Raw genomic sequence first — 27141 nt, 5'->3', positions numbered from 1 at the left:
TGAGATCTTTTGCTGTGGTCCCACATGTTTTTGAGGCTCTGTTCATTTTTTCTCAGTCTGTTTTCTCTGTTGTGCAGATTGAGGAATTTCTATTTTTCTATCTTCAAGTTCACTGATTCTTTCCTCTGTTCTCTCCCTTCTGTTGTTAAGCCCATCCATTGAGTTAATTTTGGTTTTTAGGTTCTAAAACTTCTATTTTGTTCTTCTTATATCTCTATTTCTTTGGTGAGATTATACATTTTTTTCATTTGTTTCAGGTATGTGTGTCATTGCTTTTTTTTTTTTTTTTTTTTTTTTTTGCGTTATGCGGGCCTCTCACTGTTGTGGCCTCTCCCATTGCGGAGCACAGGCTCCAGACGCGCAGGCTCAGCGGCCATGGCTCACAGGCCTAGCCACTCCGCGGCATGTGGGATCTTCCCGGACCGGGGCACGAACCCGTGTTCCCTGCATCGGCAGGCGGACTCTCAACCACTGCGCCACCAGGGAAGCCCCTGTCATTGCTTTTTGAAGCATTTTTATGATAGCTGCTTTAAAACACTTGTCAGATAAGTTTAACAAATATGCTGTCTTGGTGTTGGCATCTCATGATTGTCTTTTCTTATTCAAGTTGAGATTATTCTGATTCTTTTTTTTTTTTTTTTTTCCTGATTCTTGATATAATGAATGATTTTCTGTTGAATCCTGGACATTATGGGTATAATAAGTCTCTGTATCTTATTTAAACCTTCTGTTTCAGTAAGCCTCCTCTGGCAGTATGCCAAGTTGGGTATTGGAGTGCTGTCTTTTTACTACCAGGTATGGGTAGAAGTTCATTTTCCCCACTTAGCCTCTGTTGACAGCCTGGTGCGAGGAAGGGGACTTGTCACAGATGGATGGTGCGGAAGTCCTGACCCTCCACCATGCCCCCCGATACCACTCCAGTGAGAAGGGGTAGGGTGCCCAACATTACCAGATAAAGTTGGAAAGCCTGGGAATCCAGCAGGTATGAAAGTCTTGACTCCTCATTCAGCCTTCTGTGTCATGTCATCACCTTAGTAGGCGAATTGGGTTACCTCATTCCAGTCTGGCAAGAGTGGAAGTCTAGGCTCCCCAGTTGACGTTTGCTGATGGGGCTGAGGATGCAGGGGTGTGCCACTTTTTAATGGTGTTTGACTGGAGGAGGGCCATCATTGTCTAAACATTTTCTCTCTTGCTTACGTTATTCGTTTTCTGGCCCTTTGGTTAGAGAGAGCAGGCTTTCTTGCGGCTTCTTTTCCTATACCCACTGACATTTCCAGGGTGCTAACTATTCTAGCGCCCAGTCCAGGATAAATAAGACAAAAAGAAAAACCAGGAGTTCACCACTGTGTTGTTCCTTGGGTCATGAAATCCCTACCGGGTCTTCCTCTTTCTCTGTACCTTTCTGAGTCCTCTTATGTTTGTTTTATGTATATATCAAGGGATTTTACTTATGCTTAGCAGAAAGAATAGGGAAAAGTAAATCTATTCCATCTTGTTTGGAAGCAGAAGTCATAAATGGTCTTTTCATCATGAATTTCATTATATTTTAAAAACAAATATAGTATGTTTCTAAAAGCTATAATTCCTGATTAGGAGGAATATATTCCAATATTTTTGTAAAAAAAATTAAATGCCATTATGAACTTAAACCAGTATGTAATGAAAAGATTTGTAAGGTCTTTGATACCCACTTTTTGAAGTGATAGTAAATACAGCAGAATTTTAATACATAAAAAGTAGTAGAATTGTTCGGCCTTCTTGGGAGAAGATTTTTCGTGTTTGACTTTGGTGGTATACTGAGTGCCTGTATAACTGTAATTTTCCTTTGACCTTGGAAAAAGATTTCCTTGTTAAAAAGTTATTTCTCTTAAAAGCTTTTGCACAGCAAAGGAAAATAAAAAGATGAAAAGGCAACCCTCAGAATGGGAGAAAATATTTGTAAATGAAGCAACTGCAAAGGATTAATCTCCAAAATTTACAAGCAGCTCAGTATCGAAACAAACAAACAACTTCTTTAGGCAGAATACCTGAATAGACATTTCTCCAAAGAAGGTATACAGATTGCCAACAAACACATGAAAAAATGCTGAACATCATTAATCATTAGAGAAATGCAAATCAAAACTACAATCAGGTATCACCTCATACCAGTTAGAATGGCCATCATCAAAAAATCTACAAACAATAAACGCTGGAGAGGGTGTGGAGAAAAGGGAACCCTCTTGAACTGTTGGTGGGAATGTAAATTGATACAGCCACTATGGAGAACGGTATGGAGTTTCCTTAAAAAGCTAAAAATAGGACTACCATACGACCCAGCAATCCCACTACTGGGCATATACCCTGAGAAAACCATAATTCAAAAAGAGTCATGTACCACCCCACAATGTTCACTGCAGCTCTATTTACAAAAGCCAGGACATGGAAGCAACCCAAGTGTCCATCAACAGATGAATAGATAAAGAAGATGTGGCACATATATACAATGGAATATTACTCAGCCATAAAAAGAAACGAAATTGATTGAGTTACTTGTAGCGAGGTGGATGGACCTAAAGCCTGTCATACAAGAGTGAAGTAAGTCAGAAAGAGAAAAACAAATGACGTATGCTAACACATATGTATATGGAATCTAAAACAAAAATACAGTTCTGAAAAACCTAGGGGCAGGACAGGAATAAAGACGCAGACCTACTAGAGAATGGACTTGAGGACACGGGGAGGGGGAAGGGTAAGCTGGGACGAAGTGAGAGAGTGACATGGACATATATACACTACGAAATATAAAATAGATAGCTAGTGGGAAGCAGCTGCATAGCACAGGGAGATCAGCTTGGTGCTTTGTGACCACCTAGAGGGGTGGGTAGGGAGGTTGGGAGGGAGACACAAGAAGGAGGAGATATGGGGATATATGTATATGTATAACTGATTCACTTTGTAATAAAGCAGAAACTAACACACCATTGTAAAGCAATTATACTCCAATAAAGATGTTACAAAAACACATTCCAACAGGGAAAAAAAAGTTATTTATTTGCAAAACCTGTAGATTTTAATGATTTTTTTAAAAAATTTTATTTATTTATTTTAGTTTTGGGTGTGTCGGGTCTTAGTTGTGGCACGTGGGATCTTCAGTGCTGCGTGAGGGATCTTTCGTTGCAGTGCACGGGCTTCTTTCTAGTTGTGGTGTGCCGGCTCCAGAGCACATGGACTCTGTAGTTGTGACTCGCTTGTGTGCTCAGTAGTTGCAGGGCGTGGGCTTAGTTGCCCCGTGGCATGTAGGATCTTAGTTCCCCAATCAGGGATCAAACCCATGTCCCCTGCATTAGAAGGTGGATTCTTAACCACTGGACCACCAAGGAAGTCCCAAGCCTGTAGATTTTAATGCAGCTTGTAAATGGATGTGTGTGAGTATATCAAAGCATGAGTACATACTATATAAAAGAGGGAGGCTCTTTTTCTGGTAGATGTGTAATCGACTTAAAAATCACCTAGTGTTTTCTTTTGAGGGAAGTGTAAAACTAAAATAACTATATTTGTGTGTGTGTATATATATAATTTACATCTTAATTAGCTGCCTCATTAGACCTTCACTGGCATAGTCAATGGAAACAGAAAAGCAGTGAACAAAAATTTAGGATCTGTGTCATGCACAAACTCATCACTTAAAGTAAGAATGCAGGGGCCTCCCTGGTGGCGCAGTGGTTGTGAGTCCGCCTGCCAATGCAGGGGACATGGGTTCGTGGCCCGGTCCGGGAGGATCCCACATGCCGCGGAGTGGCTGGGCCCGTGAGCCATGGCCACTGGGCCTGCACGTCTGGAGCCTGTGCTCCGCAACGGGAGAGGCCGCAACAGTGAGAGGCCCGCGTACCGCAAAAAAACAAAACAAAACAAAAGAATGCAGTTATCTTCCTTAACAATCCTGACAGCACATCTGTTGTTGCATTTGTTAGTTTTTATCTGTGACTTACACTAGAAATAAATCAGTACATCACTGGTAGATTTTGTACACCAAATATAGGCATGTAATTTTCAAAGCTTTTCCTGAGCATAGAATTTCCAAAAGAGAGAAAAGATAATTACAAGTTGAGTCTCAGTCTGTATAATGTGATTTCATTCATTCACTTGTCCCTTTCGAGGCATTAATGTGACAAGCATATTGCATGCAGAGTAAAACAGATTACTCATACAGTTAAAACACTCAATACATGACTGAACTTGTTAAATATATGTTTACATTTTAGTTACAAAGGACTTGCCTTTAGTTATGAAAAGGATTGGGGAAAGAAGCTTTAGGGAAAGTCAGTGACAGACATTATCCTAATGTAATATTATTCTTCATAATTATACATCATGTCATGGGATGTGTTATTCTAATAATAAGACTAATATTTATTTTAACGCTAACCATAAGCCAGCCATTGTTCTAAGTGCTTTTCATGGAGAAACTCCTTTTATTTTTATTTATTACTTTAAAATGAATTCGATAATTATAAATAGATAATAACATAGATTTGTACTGTTGCCTGTAGTTAACCCAAATAAGTAAGATGGTTTACATGTTCTCAAGTCATCTAAAAAAGTAGTTAAGAAATGTTTAATACCAGTTTACCCTACTTAACTAGTGTAATATTTGTCGAGCAGTATTGTTTTAGTGCTTTGCCAAGAATATGCTGATTTTCATGTTAATAAAGATTGAGGTCTTTTGTATAGCTAGTGTGCAGGCCCTGCAAGAATCAAGCATGTTTTGAGTATCGTAAGATCTGGTACTGAACTGTTGCCCTTTAGCTCCTTGCTGTCTTTACCCCTCCTTGCAGGGCTTCTATGCAGTAGCTACAGTGTGATCTCTGCCTGCTGCTTTGGAGTAAACCCGTGAACCTGAGGTGTGCTAATCAAGCATGTTTTCTTGATACAGTGATTGTGTTCTCACATGTGAATGTACAGGCCTTTATCTTTCCTTAATGATCTAATGAGCAGCTTTCTTTGAACATGGATCTTTTTCACACCCTCTTCATTTTTGTCCCACGGGGGGTGACCGTTAAAAACATCTAACAGACAAGCAGTTAACCAGTTCCCTGATGAGATTAGTAAAATATTTAGTAGTCCTACAACATCAGGGAATTTCTCAGCCCTGCAGGGAACAGTTTGATTCAACTTTTTTTGGAGGTAGGGGGAAGGAAATTTAAATTTTCATTTGAATGGCCCCCTCATGTTTTCAGATGGGCATGAAAAAAATTCGCATACATAGCTTTTCATGTAAATTATTTTAAAGGTTATAGCATTTTTCTTTATTTCTTTTCTTTTTTTTTAAGGAATGGGATTATTTATTCAAATCAAGTCAAGATTTGCCATTTAAACAAAATATCACAAATTGAGTAGCTTTGAATTCTTTATTTTGTAAGTTATCTGAATAGTTGAAGTGATTTGTATCTCTCCTTTCAAGAAGAAGAAATCTCTACTAGACAGGCAAAATCATTATCAGAATGCACAATTATAGCATCTCATCTGGGTTTATATGATTACAAATCAAACTAGGGAACTTATTTTAAAATAAAAATTATAGATTTTCAAATTTCAAAGGAAGCCACATTATTTAATTTACATATATTGAAATTTCTGACCCATCTTTCAGTGGAATAATTTTTGTAAGTCCATGAGAAAGAAACGAAATGTCAATTTGCTGTGGTTGATGGTGTTTTAAATCCAGAGCAAGTGCTGCAACAGTATAAAAAATCAAGATTAGTTGCTTACATTTTAGAGTATGAAAGATAGCAAACTGATATGATTCATAAACAATAAATCTTAAAATCAACATAGGAGATGACTTTTGTAATCTTCTAAAATTATCTTTCATCAAAATCAAGGCCCATGACATTGTATATTGGAAATTTTAGGGCCATATTTGTAGAAACAGTGCTTTGTTGTAGCAGAAACATTTCACCCATCAATCCTGAAGATTTGTGCTTTATAGAATGTAATGGAGTTTTATTCCCTAATTGTTTTAGCCTAGAGTTCTAAGATTCCTGGCTTCTGCTGATGCTTTGAATCATAGGAAGCATTTTTCGATTTAGAAGGATGAATTTTAAAATGTCATTCACACATTTCTTTTTTTTTTTTTTTTTTTTTTTTTTTTTTTGCGGCACGCGGGCCTCTCACTGTTGTGGCCTCTCCCGTTGCGGAGCACAGGCTCCGGACGCGCAGGCTCAGCGGCCATGGCTCACGGGCCCAGCTGCTCCGCGGCATGTGGGATCTTCCTAGACCGGGGCACGAACCCGTGTCCCCTGCATCGGCAGGCGGACTTTCGACCACTGCGCCACCAGGGAAGCCCCACACATTTCTTTTTTTGAAATTCACAATTTTATGAACTCTAATGTTTTTATGTCCAAGAAGAAAATAAATAACTGAGGAGCCATATCAAACTTGTTTTTATGAGAGATTGATTGTGTAAAGTATGATTCTTTCTTAAGGCTTTTTACCTATATATTATTAATTTTTGTTTAATTTGAAATTGTGTCCTCAAACAGTAGTCTCCTATAGTTTTTACATATTTTTATCTGTTTGGGGGGTACAGTCTCAGTGCAGTGGGGGGGTAAACATGGAATGACTATTTCTCTAGTCACCACTTTCCCCCATGCTGTGTCAAATCTCCCGTTCATGTTTCTTTATATCTTTGGCAAATCCCATAGTTTTCTAGTTACCTTTAGCTTTAAAAAATCTAGTCCAGTTCACCGTAAAACTCCAAGCTCATGTCCCCCCATTGCCAGCCAGTTGTTTTGGTTCAAGACACGTAGGGGAAGGAGGGTATACGGTGATTTCTTTTTGTTATCCTCTCACGCCAGCACCTTTGAATATTTGTGGTTAGTGGGGTAGGAGCTTGATCTGCCTCTGAGACAGCTTCCTCCACACTCTACCTCTGTTTCATGCCCTAGTTACTCCTCTGATGTTGGAAGCCTGAGAGGCGGACTAGGGAAGGGGAGGGTGCCACCCTTAGCCTGGTTTCATCCATTGCTGGCTTCCACAGAGATGATGTTCATCTTTTTTTTTCTTCTTTTTTCTTTATTGAAGTATAGTTGCTGTGCAATATTATGTAAGTTACAGGTGTACAACATAGTGATTCACAATTTTTAAGGTTTATACTCCATCTGTGATTATTGTTCATGATTTTCTTGAAGCAGTGTTTAGTTTCTCCCAGTTCCCTCTGTTCCTGAAGGGCAGCCATGTTTCCTTCGGGCTTTACCAGTGGTGCATGCCCCTGGCCCTGCTGTTGGTAGGTGTCACTTTGCTTGGCCTGAGTAGCCCCTTGCCTTCTGCTGAGACACTTTTTCATTCCCTCCAAGGGCCATGGGGATCTACGTGAGCATCTTCCTTCATCCTTTTTTGTTTTCAGGGATACTGTGTGCCTAGCGCTCCTTCAGCAAGCTCTCAGATATCTCCAAACTCAGTCTCTATATTTTCATCTGCTTCCAAATGGCTAGGGACATACATCGGACTCGGTCAAGATTTCTTTTCGGGGCTTCCCTGGTGGCGCAGGGGTTGGGAGTCCGCCTGCCGATGCAGGGGACACGGGTTTGTGCCCCGGTCCGGGAAGATCCCAGATGCCGTGGAGCGGCTGGTCCCGTGAGCCATGGCCGCTGAGCCTGCGCGTCCGGAGCCTGTGCTCCGCAACGGGAGAGGCCACAACAGTGAGAGGCCCGCGTACCGCAAAACGAAACAAAACAAAACAAAACAAAACAAAACAAAAAGATTTCTTTTCGGTGGAGACCTATAGGTTCAATTCTCAGCAAACCTACTGCCAGGGGACGAAATGTGTCTCCCTTTCATATAGATACTCCCCATCTCTGTCAGCTGTTTTCTTAGAGCTGCCCCGCTCACAGGAAATACTGTATTCCTCACAAGGCTGACGGCCAAATGATCCCCTCCCACTCACCTGCCTTTTCCTAGTGCCTCTTTGTATCCTTTATGGTTGGACCAGTTCTGCTGACTATTAACAAGCAGGTGGGAAGAGAGAATAAGACCTGGCCCCAAATGTCAGCAGCTGTCTAGAGCTCCTTTTGTTGTTGGCTGTGGGTCCTGGTGTCAGTTTGGGAGCAATAGGAAAAATCTCAGTGGGATCGGGTTCTTCTGTGAGTAAGAAAAAGCCCAGCGACTTAAACAAAATAGATGTATATTCTTCTCTCACATAAAGGCCCATCAGCTTGCAGTCTAGGGCCAGTGTCATGCTTCTGGTCCATGAACTCTTCAGGGACCCACGCTCCCTCCAGCTCACCACTCTGCCATCTCTAAGTTTCGGCCCTTGTCCTCATGGTCAAAGATGGTCATGTCCACATTTCCAAGCAGCAAAACAGGTGAAGAAGAGCCAAAGGCACACACCTGAAATCTCTTAAAAGTTTCCAGAAAGCTACCGCAGAATTTTCATCTGCATTCTCCTCAGTCACAGCTACTAAGCATAGCTACAAGGGAACCTGGGAAATATCTTTACTCCGTGCCCAGCTAAGAATTACTGTGGAAAAATATTGGAGGACAGTTAGCAATCTCTGTCACATTTACTGGGTGCTGTGCCATTTTCTTTGGAGCTGTGTGGAAACTTGCACCTTGGTATTTACCTTGTAGGTATGAGTTCTACATGTACAGTAATATTTAATGCCTGCAGGATATATAATATTCTCTAGGGTATTGCAGGCTCACAGTGAATTAGGAGAAAAGTCAACTCTTTCAGTCACAGTATCCAAGCCACTGATGGAAATGAAGTTTGAAATTTATTTTTTGACTGGGACTGTCTTGCGCTATTTTTGTCCTTCCTAATTTTCATTTCTCTAGAAGAAAAAATAAAGCTGCAGTATGTTGGCTGATATATGAGTGTGTTCACTGTCAATTGGATATTTAGGAGAGTGTCATGTCTTGCATATAGACTTTCATTTGATGTGAAAGGGTGATTATATTTTATTTTAAAAAGCATGTTTTATGATAGCACTATATCAGACATAATATTTTAACTGTGCCATAAATGGTCGTGAACTGTATCTATTACAGTGTCACCATTGATTGGCTTTTGCATAAACCCGTTACGTGTTAAGTTTCATTTTCCCCCATCATATTTCACTGCTGCATAGTGAACAACAGGTCCACATTCTTGAACTCATACACACCGTGACCTTTTAATTTGCTCAGGAGGTACAGTGAATTCAAACTGTTGTCAAATCTTTTTCCCCAAAGTTAATTTGGAAAAAATATTTTTATAACAAAATCTTTAAAGTGCTTTGGAAACAGAGCTTTGTATGTTGGCTTGATTTGAACTCTAAACTACTTCTTATAGATTCCAGGAAGTTTCCCCACCTTCACGGATACTGATGGCCAATCTTAACGACCTTACTGGTTTAAAAATGTTGAATTATTAAACCATTAGACTAGGATTTATATTGTCGTTTTCTGTCAGATCCATATTATATGTATATATGTACATCTGTAGGCGTATTTTTATTAATTTATTACAAAAGCAACGCTATTTTTACTTTATTAGCTTAAAATCAAAGTAAACACTGCTTGAAAGAACTTTTTTGAAAGTAGATAAAGGGAAGGATGGAAATTTTCCCAGTGGGCAGATGGACTCATACTTCCCCCACCACCCGCCCCCCATACCCTACCTCTGATAGAGTGTCTTACACGTGGTTTTAATAATGGTTGGTTGTATGTAACTAAAAGAAAAATGATATTATAGTAACTTTATTTTCATCTGCACATTTCAAATCATTTCAGTTTTATTCAATTTGATTATACTGTCAAAATTTCAAGCAGAGCATGAGGTAGTGAGATGTGTGTGTGTGTGTGTGTGTGTGTGTGTATTCAACAGTGATTTTATAGGGACTATAGTGTAGAATAGAAGAATGTCACTACCAATCAGGTGGCAATCACACACACATAGAGTCAAAGATGAGGAAAATTCAGGTTGACAAAATTTCATTAGACTCAAATGAACTTGACTTATGCTTACCCCTGAGTCCTTTATACATTATGCAAAGTTGGACAAAAAAGATGGGTGTAGCATTTAGTTGTGAGTTTTTCTACCGGCTCTACTAACGTAGAGCACTCTGCAAAGCATTTCCTAAACTCTCTTAAAACTTCGCAAGTCCTTCAAATGGAATTAATAGATTTTCCATAGATCTTCAAGTCCCAATAAGGTTTTAAATATTTGAATTGCGTTCTACATAAATTATTTGAAATTTTTCTTGAAAGCTAGAACCTTTGAAAAGGACCTGTTGCATCTGGCTCCCTCTTACAAGTGGTGTTCAGCAGATTTGCCTGTGTTCTGTTATAGGTTCACTACTGTGATAGACAAAGTGGCAAAGAGTGTGTGACCTGTCTGACATTAGCCCCTGTGCAGATGACTTTCCATGCTATTGGAAGCTCCATTGAAGCCAGCCATGACCAGGTATAATACGCCACTGCCGTTTTGCTGCACTATGGCCCAGCTAAGAAATCAGAGGCCATCAGAATGGAAGCTATGTGTACACACACAGCTTTGCTTTCCCTAATACGTTAGCCACTAGTGCCGTTTGCTAGACCTTTGAGAAATCAAGATTTTGTGTGTGCGTGTTGGGAAACCGATACCTTAGGAGATTTAAGTTAGTTTAGACTTCTCGTTAGTGGTTCATTATTAATTTAAATATAGAATTCTCTTATAAGGAAGAGGTAATTGCCCTGTGTTATTTTTATTTTTAATAATTTTATGTGGAAAGAAGGGTCAGCAAAACATGTAGATAGATAACACTGGAGTCTCACTATGATACATCCTCTAACTTGGGATATTATTAAAATGAAGTTCCAGTGTTGTTTTTACTTTTAAAGTTCTGTTTCTGAGATAAAGCTAAAAATCTGAAAAGTATATTTTCTTAATAAACAAATTCCTTTGATTGTTTAGATAACAGCTTGAGAATACATCCTGTTTATAATACATATTTTCAATTAAAATAATCATCAGATTAGACTAAACTAATGACCTAGGTCATAGAATTTCTAGTTTGGAGTCAAAATTAATAGACATACACAGTTTACTGTATGACTAACCAGCTGTGTTTTTTAAATTAACCATTTACATTACAGAACAATCATAACCCACTTTCATATCCTTTTCCCAGTAAATTTGAGAACTCCTAATAGTCTTGCCTGATTCTTTTTTTCTTTCTATCTGAATAGTGCCCTTGCATGGAGAGAATAAAAGAGCCTAATAGTGTAACTTCTCAAATACATAGTTTATTGTCCAGCCCAGACAGGAAAACAGTCTTAAGGGCATACCTCTCTAGTTCATGATGTCCCCGCCATTATGGGTTTCCAATCATCATTTGATTGGTGGCAAGGTATTGTGGTGTTCCGGAAAGAACCACTAATTGGTCAAAACATCTGAGTTTTAGGAAGTAACCACATCATATGTAAGCTCCTACAGACAGCTACCTGGGTGGATGCTGTCATCTCTTCGGGACTCTGTTTCCTAGGATGCTACTTGAGGGAGTTGAGTTAGTTGACCTACAAGATTCATTCCAGTGCTACCATTTTATGATTCTATAACGGATCTTCTTTCTCTTGGTTGAATGAGCCCAACCAGTAATAAACAGTTAATAGCATGTCGATCTGGGAAGCAGCTTAGACGTCTCTCCAGCGCTTCTCAGGGTTTTGCGCTGATGTGTGCTCCAGCTGCAGAAGAGGGTATAGCAGGGCTCTGAGGAACAGGGGCTAAACTAGCTAACAGGAAGTATTACGTTTCCCTGTATAAAACTATAAATGAGCTACACGCCAGGTGCTGAGAACATGGTAAGAATGTTAGACATGGGTCCTGCTCCTACGGAGCTTACACTCCAGCACCTTTGAATAATTGGCAAGAAGTCTAGCTGCTGCTGTATCTAACTCTGTATCCACGGATGGCAGAAACAAATGGCAAGAGCGGCATGAGACAGCCATCCTGCAAAGGTCTCTCCTTAGGCAAAGCAATGAAATCATTCTCAGAAACCCACACACCTGAGAAGAGCAACTCACTGTTAGTGGAGGTAGTTTTTTGTTATGAAAGAGCACTGGACTGGGAATGGAGACGGGACTCGAACCCCGAGTTGCCAGGAACTAGCCGTGGGACCTTGTCTCTTCACCTCTTGGAACTTGGCTTCTTCATGAGCAAAATAATGAGGCTGTTCAGGCTTGTGCCCAGACCATATGCCAAGGCACTCAAAGTCGTCCAGGGCTACAGTTAGCCCATATGGCACTTTAACAAGTTAATTAGGAAAAAAGGTACCTCTTCCTCAAAACATTTTACTGCTATCCAACAGAAAATTGTCATAATAGATAAATCCAGTCACCACGGTGTGAATGCCCTCCCCATCAAGGTGTGCAGTGCGCAACCTGCACAACCGTACAAAATGGTCTTATTCTGCGTCTGTCTGGAGTGTCAGTTACTCAATGGTAAGTAAATAAAGACATTTTTATATAAAGTAAATACAACTGCATTATAGATGACAAATTTGCATGAAATTTTAAGATGAAAGAAAGAGACTTCCAGGAAATGTGTCGATAATGGTCCAATGGGTGGATGGATAGAGGGATGGATGAATGGAGCCATGACTAGAACGACTGTCCTGTATATCAAACACTCTACTTTGGTGGCCTCAGAGGTGCAAAGTGGGGGTGGGGGTGTGATCCATGCACCTCCCTTGTGCTTGGATCATTGGGTTCCCTGAGGAGAGCAGACACAGAGTAAACCTCTACTCCACATCCTCTGGCTTTTCTACATTGTGTTGAAAATGTAGAAAAACTAAGGGTCTGTCTAAGCGAGAGTTACTCCTTCACCATACCAAAAGCATAAATTTGACCTCGTAAGTTGGAAAAGATGGGCCACTGAATGCTTTCTCACCTGTTAATTTGTAAATACTAGAAAACAGGAAAGCACTTTAAAGCAAGAAAAATTACTGTTATTTAAAAGACATTATTTGAGCCACTGCAGTTGAACAAGAGAATAAGTATTCTGAAAAAAAAAGGATATGTAAAATGTAGAGGCAATCCTTCCTATGAAACTCAGGTTGTTCTTATCTGTATAGAAAATGGAGGTGAGAAATGGAAGAACTCTCTAGCCTTGAACCTTTACAGCTTATCTTTCTTTTTTTTTTGGTGTTGGAGCTCCCAGTGTTTATTTTAGGTTAACATTGTTGGCATCGCCGCGTATGTTAGTACAGTCTTCCCTCACTGTGATATTTTTTAATTTTTTCAAATTAATTTTTATTGGCGTATAGTTGATTTACAGTGTTGTGTTAGTTTCAGATGTACAGCAAAGTGAATCAGTTATACATACGCGTATATCCAGTCTTTTTCAGATTCGATTCCCATATGGGTCATTACAGAGTATTGAATAGAGTTTACAGCTTCTTAATTAAAAATATGTTTAGCGCTAGGAACCCAATGAAGTGGAGACTGAACGTATTACCAGTGCATTCCCTCACTGTATAGGACAGGGACCATTAAGTGAAATTTCTCTATCAAGGTCAATATAGATATGCAAAATGGTTGGGGAAGAGATTCAGTATCTATATGCTGGTGATGTCGAAATGTATAGGAGCTCTTAATTCTCCCTTCTCCCCTCCCAAACCTGCTTTTCCCTGCTTTTATCTTTTATCTCCTTTTTCTTTTATCCATCCCGGTAAACGACCATCTACCTTGTTGCTGGGGCCAAGCCCCTTGAAGCATCTTCGCCTCCTCTCTCCCCTTCACGTGCCACATCTGGTCCTAGCATCTCTTCCTCTAAATTACATCTCTGATCTGACCACTTGTCACCACCTCCAGGGTTACCATTCTAGTTTAAGTCACTAGCACTTTTAATCCAGACCACTTTAGTAGTCTCTAAACTGGCTTCCTTTTTCTATTTTCGATCCGCTATGGGCTGTCTGCCACCCAGTAGCCAAAATTATTTTTAAGATAATCATTCAGTCACGTTACTCAGCGACTTAGAAACTTCCAGTGGCTTCTCATCACACCTATTATAAATCCAAAACTTTTGTTATGGCATACAAGTTCCTGTGTGGTTTGGCCCCCTCTACCTCTCCAATTTCATTTCCTGCCATTCTCCTTTTCACTCCCTCCCAGTCTCACTGGCCTTGTTGCCAGTTACATTGTAATGGATGAAAGAAACCAGACTCAAAAGACTGCGGTAGGTTTGATGTGTGTGACATTCTGGAAAAGGCAAAACTATAGACAGATCGGTGGTTGCCAGGGGATGGGGAGGGATTGACCCTAAATTGTCAGGACAGAATTTTGGGGGATGATGGAAATGTACTATATCTTGATTGTGGTGGTAGAAACACAACTGTATGCATTTATCAAACTCACAGAACTGTACACTAAAAGGGGTAAATTTTACTGTTTGAAGATTATACCTCAATAAGCCTAACTTTAAAAAAAGCCAAACTCATTCTTTTATCAGTTACTCCTGTGGTATTGATCCCAAGGAAATGTGGAACGATGGCGTCCCCTTTCCTGTATTCGCTGTGTGTTGGGTCCACCTTGGAAACACACTATATTTAACTAATAGCCTGGTTTAGAGCTCCTTCGAATACCAGTGGCTAGTTAAGGCTTGCTTCAGACCTCCTAGAATAATTATTCATCTCCAAAGACTGGTCTCAGTCTGCCACTGTCTGACTTTAGGGAAAGGGTCTGTCGGCCAGTGTTTCCTGTTTGGGAACTCTGAATTCTCATCCAAGCAGTGGACAGTCATTCAGGGCGGTGTCTGCCTGGAGGTCCCCACGTGTTTGGGTGAGAATGTTCTACAGGTGTTTGCCTTATTCATCACAGTAAATGTGATATTATAAATACACATTAGTTTAGAATGTTTAATTGTCCAGAATATAAATGTAGTTTAAATATATAGATGTTGATTTTTTTAGACACATTTGTTAACTGAACAACTACGTGGGAATCCTGCACTAGATTCTAGAGCATCCAAAGATAACTGACTGACAATCCTTGTAATAAGCTAGATAAATAACTTCTCATAGCCTGCTGAGCCAATCATCTTGTGAAATTTAAGATTTATAGATCATATGGTTTCAATGAAGAGCCATCATCCTTATTCATAAATAGAATTTAAAAAGACACACTTATTTGTTAAGATTGAGCTAGTGAGGGTTGTGTTGAGTATTTTTCAGTATATCCTATTTGGAAATTAAATTTATATTGTATAGTGTATATTAGTAAAGCAAAATTGTTTGTAGTACTGCAGAAAGGATTTTAGAATATCCTGTCTTGGTACAACTCAGCAGATACTATGGGTACTCTCTCCTGGCCCGATACCCTTTCTATCAGTACATCTTTTTTTTCTTTTCTTCATCATTCTTAAATGTTACTGAGTACCTCTCCCTCTCTGTCTCTTTTAATTACATCAGTCACCTTCTGTTACAGCCTCAAAGTGATAAACTTCCTTCCTTGTCTTTATATTTTCTTTTTTTTCGTTCGTTTGTTTTTTGTGGTACGCGGGCCTCTAACTGTTGTGGCCTCTCCCCTTGCGGAGCACAGGCTCCGGACGTGCAGGCTCAGCGGCCATGGCTCACAGGCACAGCCGCTCTGCGGCATGTGGGATCCTCCCGAACCGGGGCACGAACCCGTGTCCCCTGCATCGGCTGGCGGACTCTCAACCACTGCGCCACCAGGGAAGCCCTGTATTTTCTTTTTATTCATCTTCATTCAGACTGAATTATTAATCTCACCATTTCACAAATACTAGGTAAGCAGGCATAGGTTAGTCAAAATACTATAGCTTAATTCCTGGTTAATAGCGTTGTCACTCCCTACCTTACTTTGTTCACGTTAGCTCTGGAACTCACCTGCTTCGTATAAATAAAAGAATGAACTGATAAATCAACCACCTAATCAAGTACTAACTAGCCAGTGAAGTATGCATGTCTATTAGTACTTGCTGTAATCTGACCCTAGTCATCACAAAGTGAGGTTATTGTATAGAGTAACTGACAATGCATACTTGACACATTACTTAGAATTTGAAAAATCAACGATTTTACAAGAGAAACAAGAACCAAATTTCTTTTTTTTTTTTATTATTGAGGTATAGTTGACTTACAATATTATACAGGTTTCAGGTACACAACGTAGTGATTCACAATTTTTAAAGGTTATACTCCATTGATAGTTTTTATAAAACATTGGATATACTCCCTGTGGTGTACGATATATCCTTGTAGCTTATTTATTTTATACATAGTAGTTTGTACCTCTTTATCCCCTACCTCCATCTTGCCTCTCCTCCCTTCCCCCTCCCCATTGGTAACTACTAGTTTGAACAAGAACCGGATTTATGTATAATGTGTTTCCCATGTACTACTATATATCGTGCTCGGCTCGACATACATTCTTTTGCTTAATTCTCATGGTAACTCTGTGAGGTAGAAGCTGTACCATTTGATTATTTGCTTCATCTGCTACATTGCCTTTAAGGGTTTATGTCCAGATTAGTAACATCAGTCAACCTGTGTGCTTTGACTAGAATTCAAGGCAGACTTCTCAAAGAGCAACCATTAAGTGTAACAATTTACAAATCTTATGGGTATTCTCTTCTACTTTTGATTAATTAAATTCTGCTCAAAGTTCTTTTTCTGATTAATTACAAGTCTCTTTGCCTGAGTAATTGTGTCATAATGTCTTACAGTTGTATAGTAATTTAAAACTAAAACAGAAAAAGCCTTCTCTCGTATCTAAGTATATACTATCATAGCAATAGTACATTGATTGATTGTAGACTTTGTACAGAACTTTTGTAGTGCTAGAAGGTCTTAAATGATAATACATCTACTACCTTGCCCTTTAGTCTAATGGAGTGCATCAGCTAGGATGCTTTTGGCTACAAGTAACAGAAAAGCTGACTCATTTTGGCTTAAATAATAAGGAATCTTGTTATCTCACATAACAGGAAGTTCAGAGGAAGGGTGAACTCCAAGGTTGGTTGATAAAGCAGCTCAGTGATGTCAGCAGGGAATTGGGTTATTTCATTTCTTAACTCTGCCATCCTCTGCTTTATCCTCTGTGTCATGGAAAGATGGCCACAGGGGTTCTCTGTGTCACTGGCCACATAGCCACATCCAAAGGAAAACACAAGATCTGATCTTCTTTCTCCTTTTAGGGGCAAAAACATCTGTATCTGGAACTCCCCCAGCTATCTTTCCTTCGTAGTTCAGGCCTGCATTGGGTCGGTGACATGCCCATGTCTAAACTAGTTACTGGCAAGAGAAAAGAGACCACTACTAGTTTAAATGCTTGGGGTGAAAGGGTTATTGAGGAATCAACCACAAGGACTACTACAGGAGGGATAAAATACCACATGAGTAATTTAAGATTTTCTAGTAGACCCATTTAAAAACTAAAAAGAAACTGTTAAGTTTAATCTTAATAATATATTTTATTTAGCCCAATATATCTAAAGTATCATTTCAAACTGTAATCAACTTTTTAAATTACTGAGATATTTTGTGCTCTTTTATACATCTCACTTTGGACTAGCCACATTTCAGGTGGTCAGTAGCCGCATGTGTGTTGGACAGGATGAAATCCAAGGGCATTATGACTCAGTCCCTGCCTATGTCTCCAGTCTTATCCTTGACTATTCACCCTGTGCCTAACTTGTACGCATGCTTTTATACCCTGGCCGTATTGAGTTACCACGTCTCCTGCTCTCTTGCATCTGTCTTTATTGGCCCTGTTCCCTCTGTCTGGACCGTTCTCTCCTTGCTCATAAGAGAAACTTTGTTTTATCCATCAGAAACTTTGTTTTATCCATCAGCAGCCAACATGTCACTCCAGTCAATAAGCCTTCCCCAAACCTACTTTTTACATCATCCCACCATTACCTTTATCAAACTGTTTTCCCATTATTTGTTTCCATATTGGTCTACCCCACTGGGCAGGGACTTCAGTGTGGTCCAGAGCGGTGTCTTCTTTGCCTTAGTATTCTCCATGTCTATGCTCTGGCACTGAGGAGTAACTCCATACATATTTATAGGATGGAAGTGAATTGAGTTTCTAAGAAAAATTAGAATGACTTGGATTTTAGGGTTCATCTGATAGAATTGGTGAGAGAAATGGAATGTTTGGCCCAGGATGCTTTCTCTGGTGGTGGCTTTACAGGCATATGTTTTGTGAAAGCATCCTGAGGCCCTCCATAGGTGACCTCAGCATTTACATACTCTGAATCCATGTAACTGTCATCAGGAATCCATCATATATCTCCGTTAATTTCTCTACTGATCTGTTTGTAACTGAATTTTTCTAACCTGTCATGCATATGAGTACATCCTTCTCGGTGTCTAAATTACTTTTCTCAAGTTCCAGGGCTGCCTCCTGTTTCTAGCATTTCACAGTGTAATATACAAGTCAGTGTTCACTGCATAGTGTCATTTGGGACTGCATCCCTCGGAACATAAAGAGGCACAAACTTCATAGGTTTGAGCAACAATTTCCCAAGACAAATAAAGCAGCTTTTTAATATAAGGGACACTTAGGAGTGACGTTGCGTAATAACAGCCCTCACTGCATTATCCTAGAGGTACCTGCGATAGGGTTGTGGCATTCTTTGTATTACATAGGTTCAGTATAAGTTTTGAACTTCACTGTTCCACTTGCTCCACTATCAAGCCACAGTGCTGAGGGCCATAGAGTTTCGAAAGAGAGGGTATAATCGCTGCCATTGGCAGCTTCTAGGAAGTTCTGGAGCTGCCACAATTCAACACATAAGTTGATTTTTGTTTACTTTTTATGAAATAGGATGCTGAGAGAGATACTAAAAAGGTACATCAAAATGTTTGTTTGGGGAAAGTGCTTTCATATTTGTTGATTTTTGTATTTCAAAATATTCTCCTATCTGAAACTTATCCCATGATTATAGGATTAAAATTTCTTCCCCTGGCTTTTCATTTATTATATAAAATTCCCATTTTACACAAATATATCTTATACTTAAGGAATTCAATCACATCTTTTTTCTTTACATTTTGTATTTCACTAACTAGTCCAGTAGTTCAAATAACCTTTTTTTTAACATCTTTATTGGAGTATAATTGCTTTACAATGTTGTGTTAGTTTCTGCTGTATAACAAAGGAAATCAGCTATATGTATACATATATCCCCATATCTCCTCCCTCTTGTGTCTCCCTCCCACCTCCCTATCCCACCCCTCTAAGTGGTCACAAAGCACCGAGCTGATCTCCCTGTGCTATGCAGCTGCTTCTCACTAGCTATCTGTTTTACATTTGGTAGTGTATATATGTCAATGTTACTATCTCACTTCATCCCAGCTTACCCTTCTCCCTCCCCACGTCCTCAAGTCCATTTTCTTTTTTTCTTTTTTTTTTTTTTTTTTTGCGGTACGCGGGCCCCTCACTGTTGTGGCCCCTCCCGTTGCGGAGCACAGGCTCCGGACGCGCAGGTCCAGCGGCCATGGTTCACGGGCCCAGCCGCTCCGCGGCATGTGGGATCCTCCCGGACCCGGGCACAAACCCGTGACACCTGCATCGGCAGGTGGACTGTCAACCACTGCGCCACCAGGGAAGCCCCTCAAGTCCATTTTCTATGTCTGTGTCTTTATTCCTGTCCTGCCCCTAGGTTCATCAGAACTGTTTTTTGTTTTAGATCCCATATATATGTGTTAGCATACGGTATTTCTTTTTCTCTTTCTGATTTACTTCACTCTGTATGACAGACTCTAGGTCCATCCACCTCACTACAAATAACTCAATTTCGTTTCTTTTTATGACTGAGTAATATTCCATTGTATACATGTGTCACATCTTCTTTATCCATTCATCTGTTGATGGACACTTAGGTTGCTTCCATGTCCTGGCTACTGTCTTTTTTTTTTTTTTTTTTTTTGCGGTATTCGGGCCTCTCACCACTGCGGCCTCTCTCGTTGCGGAGCACAGGCTCCGGACTCGCAGGCTCAGCAGCCATGGCCCACAGGCCCAGCCACTCCACGGCATGTGGGATCCTCTCGGACCGGGGCACAAACCCGTGTCCCCTGCATCGGCAGGCGGACTCTCAACCACTGTGCCACCAGGGAAGCCCCCTGGCTACTGTAAATAGAGCTGCAATGAACATTGTGGTACATGACTCTTTTTGAATTATGGTTTTCTCAGGGTATATGCCCAGTAGTGGGATTGCTGGGTCGTATGGTAGTCCTATTTTTAGTTTTTTAAGGAACCTCCATACTGTTCTCCATAGTGGCTGTATCAATTTACATTCCCACCAGCAGTGTAAGAGGGTTCCCTTTTCTCCACACCCTCTCCAGTATTTATTGTTTGTAGATTTTATTGATGATGGCCATTCTGACCGGTGTGAGGTGATACCTGATTGTAGTTTTGATTTGCATTTCTCTAATGATTAGTGATGTTCAGCATTTTTTCATGTGTTTGTTGGCAATCTGTATGTCTTCTTTGGAGAAATGTCTTTTTAGGTCTTCTGCCCATTTTTGGATTGGGTTATTTGTTTTTTTGATATTGAGCTGCATGAGCTGCTTGTATATTTTGGAGATTAATCCTTTGTCAGTTGCTTCGTTTGCAAATATTTGGTCCCATTCTGAGGGTTGTCTCTTCGTCTTATTTATGGTTTCCTTTGCTGTGCAAAAGCTTTTAAGTTTCATTAGGTCCCATTTGTTTATTTTTATTTCCATTTCTCTAGGAGGTGGGTCAAAAAGGATCTTGCTGTGATTTATGTCATAGAGTGTTATGCCTGTGTTTTCCTCTAAGAGTTTTATAGTATCTGGCCTTACATTTAGGTCTTTAATCGATTTTGAGTTTATTTTTGTGTATGGTGTTAGGGAGTGTTCTAATTTCATTCTTTTACATGTAGCTGTCTAGTTTTCCCAGCACTACTTATTGAAGAGGCTGCCTTTTCTCCATTATATATTCTTGCCTCCTTTATCAAAGATAAGGTGACCATATGTGTGTGGGTTTATCTCTGGGCTTCCTATCCTGTTGCATTGATCTATATTTCTGTTTTTGTGCCAGTACCATACTGTCTTAATTACTGTAGCTTTGTAGCAGAGTCTGAAGACAGGGAGCCTGACTCCCCCAGCTCCTTTTTTTTCCTCAAGATTGCTCTGGCTATTTGGGATCTTTTGTGTTTCCGTACAAATTGTGCAGTTTTTTTGTTCTAGTTTTGTGAAAAATGCTATTGGTAGTTTGATAGGGATTGTATTGAATCTGTAGATTGCTTTGGGTAGTAGAGTCATTTTCACAATGTTGATTCTTCCAATCCAAGAACATGGTATATCTCTCCATCTGTTTGTATCGTCTTTCTTTCATATGTGTCTTATAGTTTTCTGCATATAGGTCTTTTGTCTCCTTAGGTAGGTCTATTCCTAGGTATTTTATTCTTTTTGTTGCAGTGGTAAATGGGAGTGTTTCCTTAATTTCTCTTTCAGATTTTTCATCATTAATGTATAGGAATGCAAGAGATTTCTGCGCATTAATTTTGTATCCTGCTACTCTACCAAATTCGTTGATTAGCTCTAGTAGTTTTCTGGTAGCATCTTTAGGATTCTCTATGTATAGTATCATGTCATCTGCAGACAGTGACAGTTTTACTTCTTCTTTTCCGACTTGGCTTCCTTTTATTTCTTTTTCTTCTCTGATTGCTGTGGCTAAAACTTCCAAAACTATGTTGAGTAATAGTGGTGAGAGTGGGCAACCTTGTCTTTTTCCTGATCTTAGAGGAAAGAGTTTCAGTGTTTCATCATTGAGAATGATGTTGGCTGTGGGTTTGTCATATATGGCCTTTATTATGTTGCGATAGGTTCCCTCTATTCCTACTTTCTGGAGAGTTTTTATCATAATAGTTGTTGAATTTTGTTAAAACCTTTTTCTGTAACTTTTGTTTTTTAGCTGTTTTTTTTTAATTGAGATAGAATTGAAATATAACATTGTATTAGTTTTAGGCGTACAACATAATGATTTGATATATGTATATACTGCAAAATGGTTACCACAAATTTAGTAAACGTCCATCACCACACATAGTTACAAATTCAGTCATATCTTCAAAAAATGTTTCAGGAGGGAAGGTCACCAGGAACAGCTTCTCACCACTGGATAGTTATTACTCAATGGACTGGAACAGGAATCAGCAAACCACAGCCCATGGGCCAAATCCAGCTTACCACCTGAACTAAGGATGGCTTTTAGATTTTGAAATGGTTGGAAAGAAATCAAAAGAAGAATAATATTTCATGAGATGTGAAAATTATATGGAATTCAAATTTTAGTATCCGTAAAGAAAGTTTTATTGGAACACACTCATGCCCATGTGTTCAGGTATTGTCTGTGGCCACTTTCACTCCAACAGCAGAAATGAGTAATTACGACAGAAACCGTATTGCCTGCAACACCTAAAATATTTACTATCTGCCCCTTTACAGAAGAAGTTTGCTGATCTAATCCCTGAACTACAAGGAAGAAACATTAGGCATGCACTTTTTGAATTTTGTATCAAATGTTATTCTAAACATGGTCACTCAGAGTTCATTCTCTTTCAGAAAGGAGCTAATCTTCTGGAAATATTGCCTGTATTATAGCACAGTTAGATTTGGTTGTGAATTTTGGATTTATTTACTCTACAATAGAAACCAATTTTATTCTCTAAGGGAAAAATTAATTATCTTTCTTCATCAGTATTTATCAGAGCATTGAAAGAAAGTTTGCTGGTAGCAAAGGTTACTTTTGTCTCCTTTTTGAAATCCCACTTAGAAAAGCTTCATAGCTGCATTTTTATTTTAAGTAATAAGGAATATTCTGTTGTTTCCATAGTGATCTTTTTTCATTTCAGATATATAAGCAGTTTCCAGAACCAACAGTGAGTTATAGGGGAAGGTAGTGGGAAGATTGAATATTACGTATTTTACAACTGACTCATAATTTCATTTATCCTTAGTACAGCATGACCACATTTCTAAAAGGTTATATGTATCCAGTGATATTGTGCACACAAGTGACTTGCTAACTTAACCTATAAAATAATTTTGGACTATAGTCAAGACCCACGAATTTACCTTATTGCTTTCCTTCTCTTGCTTTTTTTCCTGAAGTGATGAATAACAGCTAATCAACAGAAAGTTGAAATTTCAGGTATTAAAAAACATGACTTTTCCCCAACTGCACTAAAAATGATTTTCAGCATGGTTATTTGCTCTGTACCTCACCTTACCTGTAGCTCAGTGTTTCACAACAGATTATCTCTTTGAAGATAATTTCATGTTCATGATCTCATAGGAGACAAATAGAGTCCAAAAGTGCTTCCTAGATTTTCTCCCTATAAGTTTTGTTCAGTTTTAGACCTGTATACATACTCCGTGTTAGTAGTTCCTTAATTTTTTTTATTATTAATTTGTTTTATTTATTTTTGGCTGTGTTGGGTCTTTGTTGCTGCACGCGGGCTTTCTCTAGTTGCGGCAAGTGGGAGCTACTCTTCGTTGTGGTGAGTGCAATGTGGTTCTCATTGCGGTGGCTTCTCTTGTTGCAGAGCATGGGCTTTAGGTGTGCGGACTTCAGTAGTTGTGGTTCACGGGCTCAGTAGTTGTGGCTCATGGGCTTAGTTGCTCCACAGCATGTGGGATCTTCCCGGACCAGGGATCAAACCCATGTCCCCTGCATTGGCAGGCAGATTCTTAACCACTGCGCCATCAGGGAAGTCCCGGTAGTTCCTTAATTTTTAATTTGGTATTCTAATTTCAAATTATTTAAGTAAAGATTTAATATTCCTACTATTCTCTAGGTCTAGATATTTGTGGTTGATTTGAAGATCGTTGGGGAAATATCCTAAAAACCTTTCTGTTAACAGTTCATGCTAATGAATCATAACCAGATACATTATTGAGCTAATAAATACCATATGTATATAATTGGCTAAATGGATGTGAAAGTTATAGTGGAAAACTGTTGCCTATATAGACTTTTTTAAAGTGATGATCAATAGAATATAGTTCCCTAGGCCACAGATTTGAGAGCATTATTGCCCACTGGAGGTCACTTTTATAACCTAAAGAGTATTACCTTCCTCATAAACTCAAATTACAGTGTTGTGTTTGATTTATTACAGTATTTAAAACTGAAAAACAGTAACCTTCTCTCTCTTAGCAGTACACCTTCAATTAAGTCATGCTTCTCCCCATTTCCAAAACTACTTTTTAGACTAACCAGTTATGGGTTATTTTTCAGAATTTTCAATTTTATTCTTTCATTGCTAATAGTTATTTGACCTGGTCTCTTTGTTTCTAAGTTAGCAGCTAATGCCTCTTCAGGTCACATATTTTTTAAATACTCTTTAGTGAATTGGTTTCTTTTTTGCATCCTCTGATGGAGGGAATATAAAGACATTTTTTTAAACCCCAAATATTTAACATGTGTGAAATTTAATAATAAGGGCCAACGTAGTGATTTTAAAATGTCTCTATTGCCCTTCATAGGCTGTACAGTGATGTGCTACCAGCAAACCTGGTACATTTTGGTAAGAAGTGTCGTCACTCTACCAAGACCCACACTTACGTTTCTCACTCTAAAAGGCTGATATGCTGACAGACCTTATAGCTGGCTCACCTAACCTCACATGCAGAGACAGGTCCTGCCTCTACGGAGGTTCTTGCCGTAGTAGGGAGCACAGAGTAAGAAAATCTCCAGCTCAGGGACGGAGTCGTCTGTCTGCCAGCTGCTTGTTGCTGATACATTTCTGCTTCCAGACAACTGTTTGCTGCAGTCTTTATCTAGTTATCTCCTTACTGTCTGCCTGACTGAACCTACCTTACCTTGAACTCTGACTCCTGGTTACTTACCTAGGGTCTGCCCTGTTTGTTTGTCTCGGCCTGCTAGTACTTTTGTTCTCTCTGATCTTGTACTGCCTAACCAGCCCTTGAGATTGGCTTCTGACCATCTTCTATTCTTATCTGCATCTTGCATGACACTCATTTTTCTCATATTGCTCTCCAAATCGGAAACTGTTCATGATTGACAAGAGGTCCATTTTATTGATATTACAGTCTATAGTCATTATAAAATCCAGATATAATTTACTTGTTGGCAGAACTCGTATTCAGCCTGTGCCCCCGATATGGTTGTACCAGTTGTTAACATGTCTAAATACTTTCCGCCACTTGGCAGGTAGTTTCTGGCCCATGTTTCATCCTCTGTCATCATGGCCTCATGTACGGGACGTCTGGGATCTCTCCACAATCTAGGAACTAACGGATCATTTCTTGGGCCAGCTAGTTTTGTTGTCTAGTTTTGTTGTCTGATTCTTTTGGTTGATGTCCATGCCACACTAATCATTAAATATTTTTAGTATCATCTCTGCTTTCAGAGCTATATGAAAGAGTTAAGTTCTTCAAGGGGGTAGGGAGGTAGGGAAGACATTCTAAAGTGATCCTTTTTCTTAAAAGATTTTTGAAAGTGTCCATAGGAAATCAAGAAGCATTTTAGTTTATTCCTTCAGCCGTCATGTACTAAGCACCAGCTGTATCTCTACCACTCTACTAGATGCTGAAGAAGTATTTACTATTGTGTAAATAAGGAAAGCCCTCAAATTGACTGTAAGGAAAAGTTAGAGACAGGGTATATGGGAACTCTCTGTGCTTTTTGCTGCATTTTACTGTGAATCTAAAACTGCTCTAAAAAATAAAGTACTTAAAAGGAAAAAAAAGTTGGAGAAACAACAAAACATATTCAGAAACAATTGAGGACTGATTGCAAAGCAACATGATTTAGTGTCAGAAATGTTTTAAAATCCATTTATGCATATATGAATTTTGAAATCTACTGTAGCATATGGAAATAATCAAGAGCAGAAGAATTTACCTGATTAAGCTTCTTTTAAGAGTTGATGGACTGTGAAATGAAAGACAGATTATAAGGGCTTTCCATATAGGGGAAACAACATGAGAAAAAAATAGGAGCCTGGAAGTTGGCGAGGAATATGTGGGGGAAGAAAAACTCAACCTGGCGGAAGCTCCAGGAATAAACGTTGTTGCATAAGATCAAGACAGTTGAGTACATTCTTGACATCTAGATGGAGCAGTATGAGTTTTATGTTCTTTGCAGCAAAGAACCATGCTTCGGTCAGGAGCAAGGGATATGATTATACTGGTGTCCATAAGGTCAGTCTAGTAACCGGATGCAGGACTGACTGTGATGAAGGCTTCTGTCACTGTAATTCAGGAATGAATGGGTGCTGATGACCTTGATGGGTGTGACTCTAAAAATGGCAAAGAAAACAGCATTGCAGAGAAAGAAGCAGCAGGCCTTGGTGACCAGCTGGGTATGGTGGAAAGAAACAGAGCAATTAAAAATAGCTTTAAAGGCAGACTACCAATATGGCAGAATGAGAGCTGGGCAAATCTTCCTTTCAAAAAGCAACAATAAAACTGTACAGAATTGTCAAAAACATCAATTTTAGGATCAGAGGCATTCACAAAATTGAGAAAAGTTTATTGATGGAAAAACTACTGAACTTCAGGTGAAAGGTAGAATTCTGTGGTGTTCCTGCCTGGAGCTGATCTCATTCCCCACCTCCAGGCTCAGTCAGCACATTAGTTATGCAAGGGCAAGGAAAGCCATGGAAACCGGCAGTTTCACTGGAGGAGTGGCCTTACTGGATTTGAAGTGGAATGTGAAAAACCCATGCCAGTGGCATTGTGAATAACAGTAAACATCTTAGTAGCAAACAGACAGGAAAGGCTAGCTAGCAGCTCAGTGAACTTGGTTGGGGTCAACATTGGACCAACAGACTAGTCAGAAATTTATCAGGGAGACTCAGAAAGTGATATAGTGATAAGGGTCCTCAATAAAGTCAACACAGCTGACCAGAAGACTTCATACACATGCAGGAGAGAACAGAGAGGGCTCAAGCTATCTACACATGCCAGGCTGAGTTTAAAAGGGAATGCAAGAGGGCCTAGCAGCAAGTAAAAGCCAAGGTAGACTTGAGAACTGCCTGTTCTTTGAATGTGGTCTCCAACCCAAACACAGATTCATTGGCAGGGAGTAGAAGCCTTATTGGCATAGGATATTTAAGCACAACCACCTGTCCAATCATTGACTGACCACTAAGCTATACAGACACAAGGGTTACTCCTA

General features: G+C 39.5%; 1 protein-coding gene across 10 annotated transcripts in view; it reads left to right on the top strand.

Moving 5' to 3' along the window:
* STAU2 (staufen double-stranded RNA binding protein 2) overlaps positions 1-27141 on the top strand; it is a 303644-nt gene that overhangs the window by 186497 nt on the left and 90006 nt on the right. For all 10 annotated transcript variants that reach the window (XM_059994776.1, XM_059994773.1, XM_059994769.1 and 7 more), the window contains one exon: positions 10313-10426. In XM_059994776.1, the coding sequence (XP_059850759.1) occupies positions 10313-10426 (114 nt within the window). The remainder of the gene's footprint in view (positions 1-10312; positions 10427-27141) is intronic.

The sequence above is a fragment of the Delphinus delphis genome, chromosome 17 (assembly GCF_949987515.2).
Source record: "Delphinus delphis chromosome 17, mDelDel1.2, whole genome shotgun sequence".
In the NCBI taxonomy this organism is placed as follows: Eukaryota; Metazoa; Chordata; class Mammalia; order Artiodactyla; family Delphinidae; genus Delphinus; species Delphinus delphis.
Note: the sequence above shows the minus strand (reverse complement) of the source record. Positions and strands in the feature narration are given on the sequence as shown.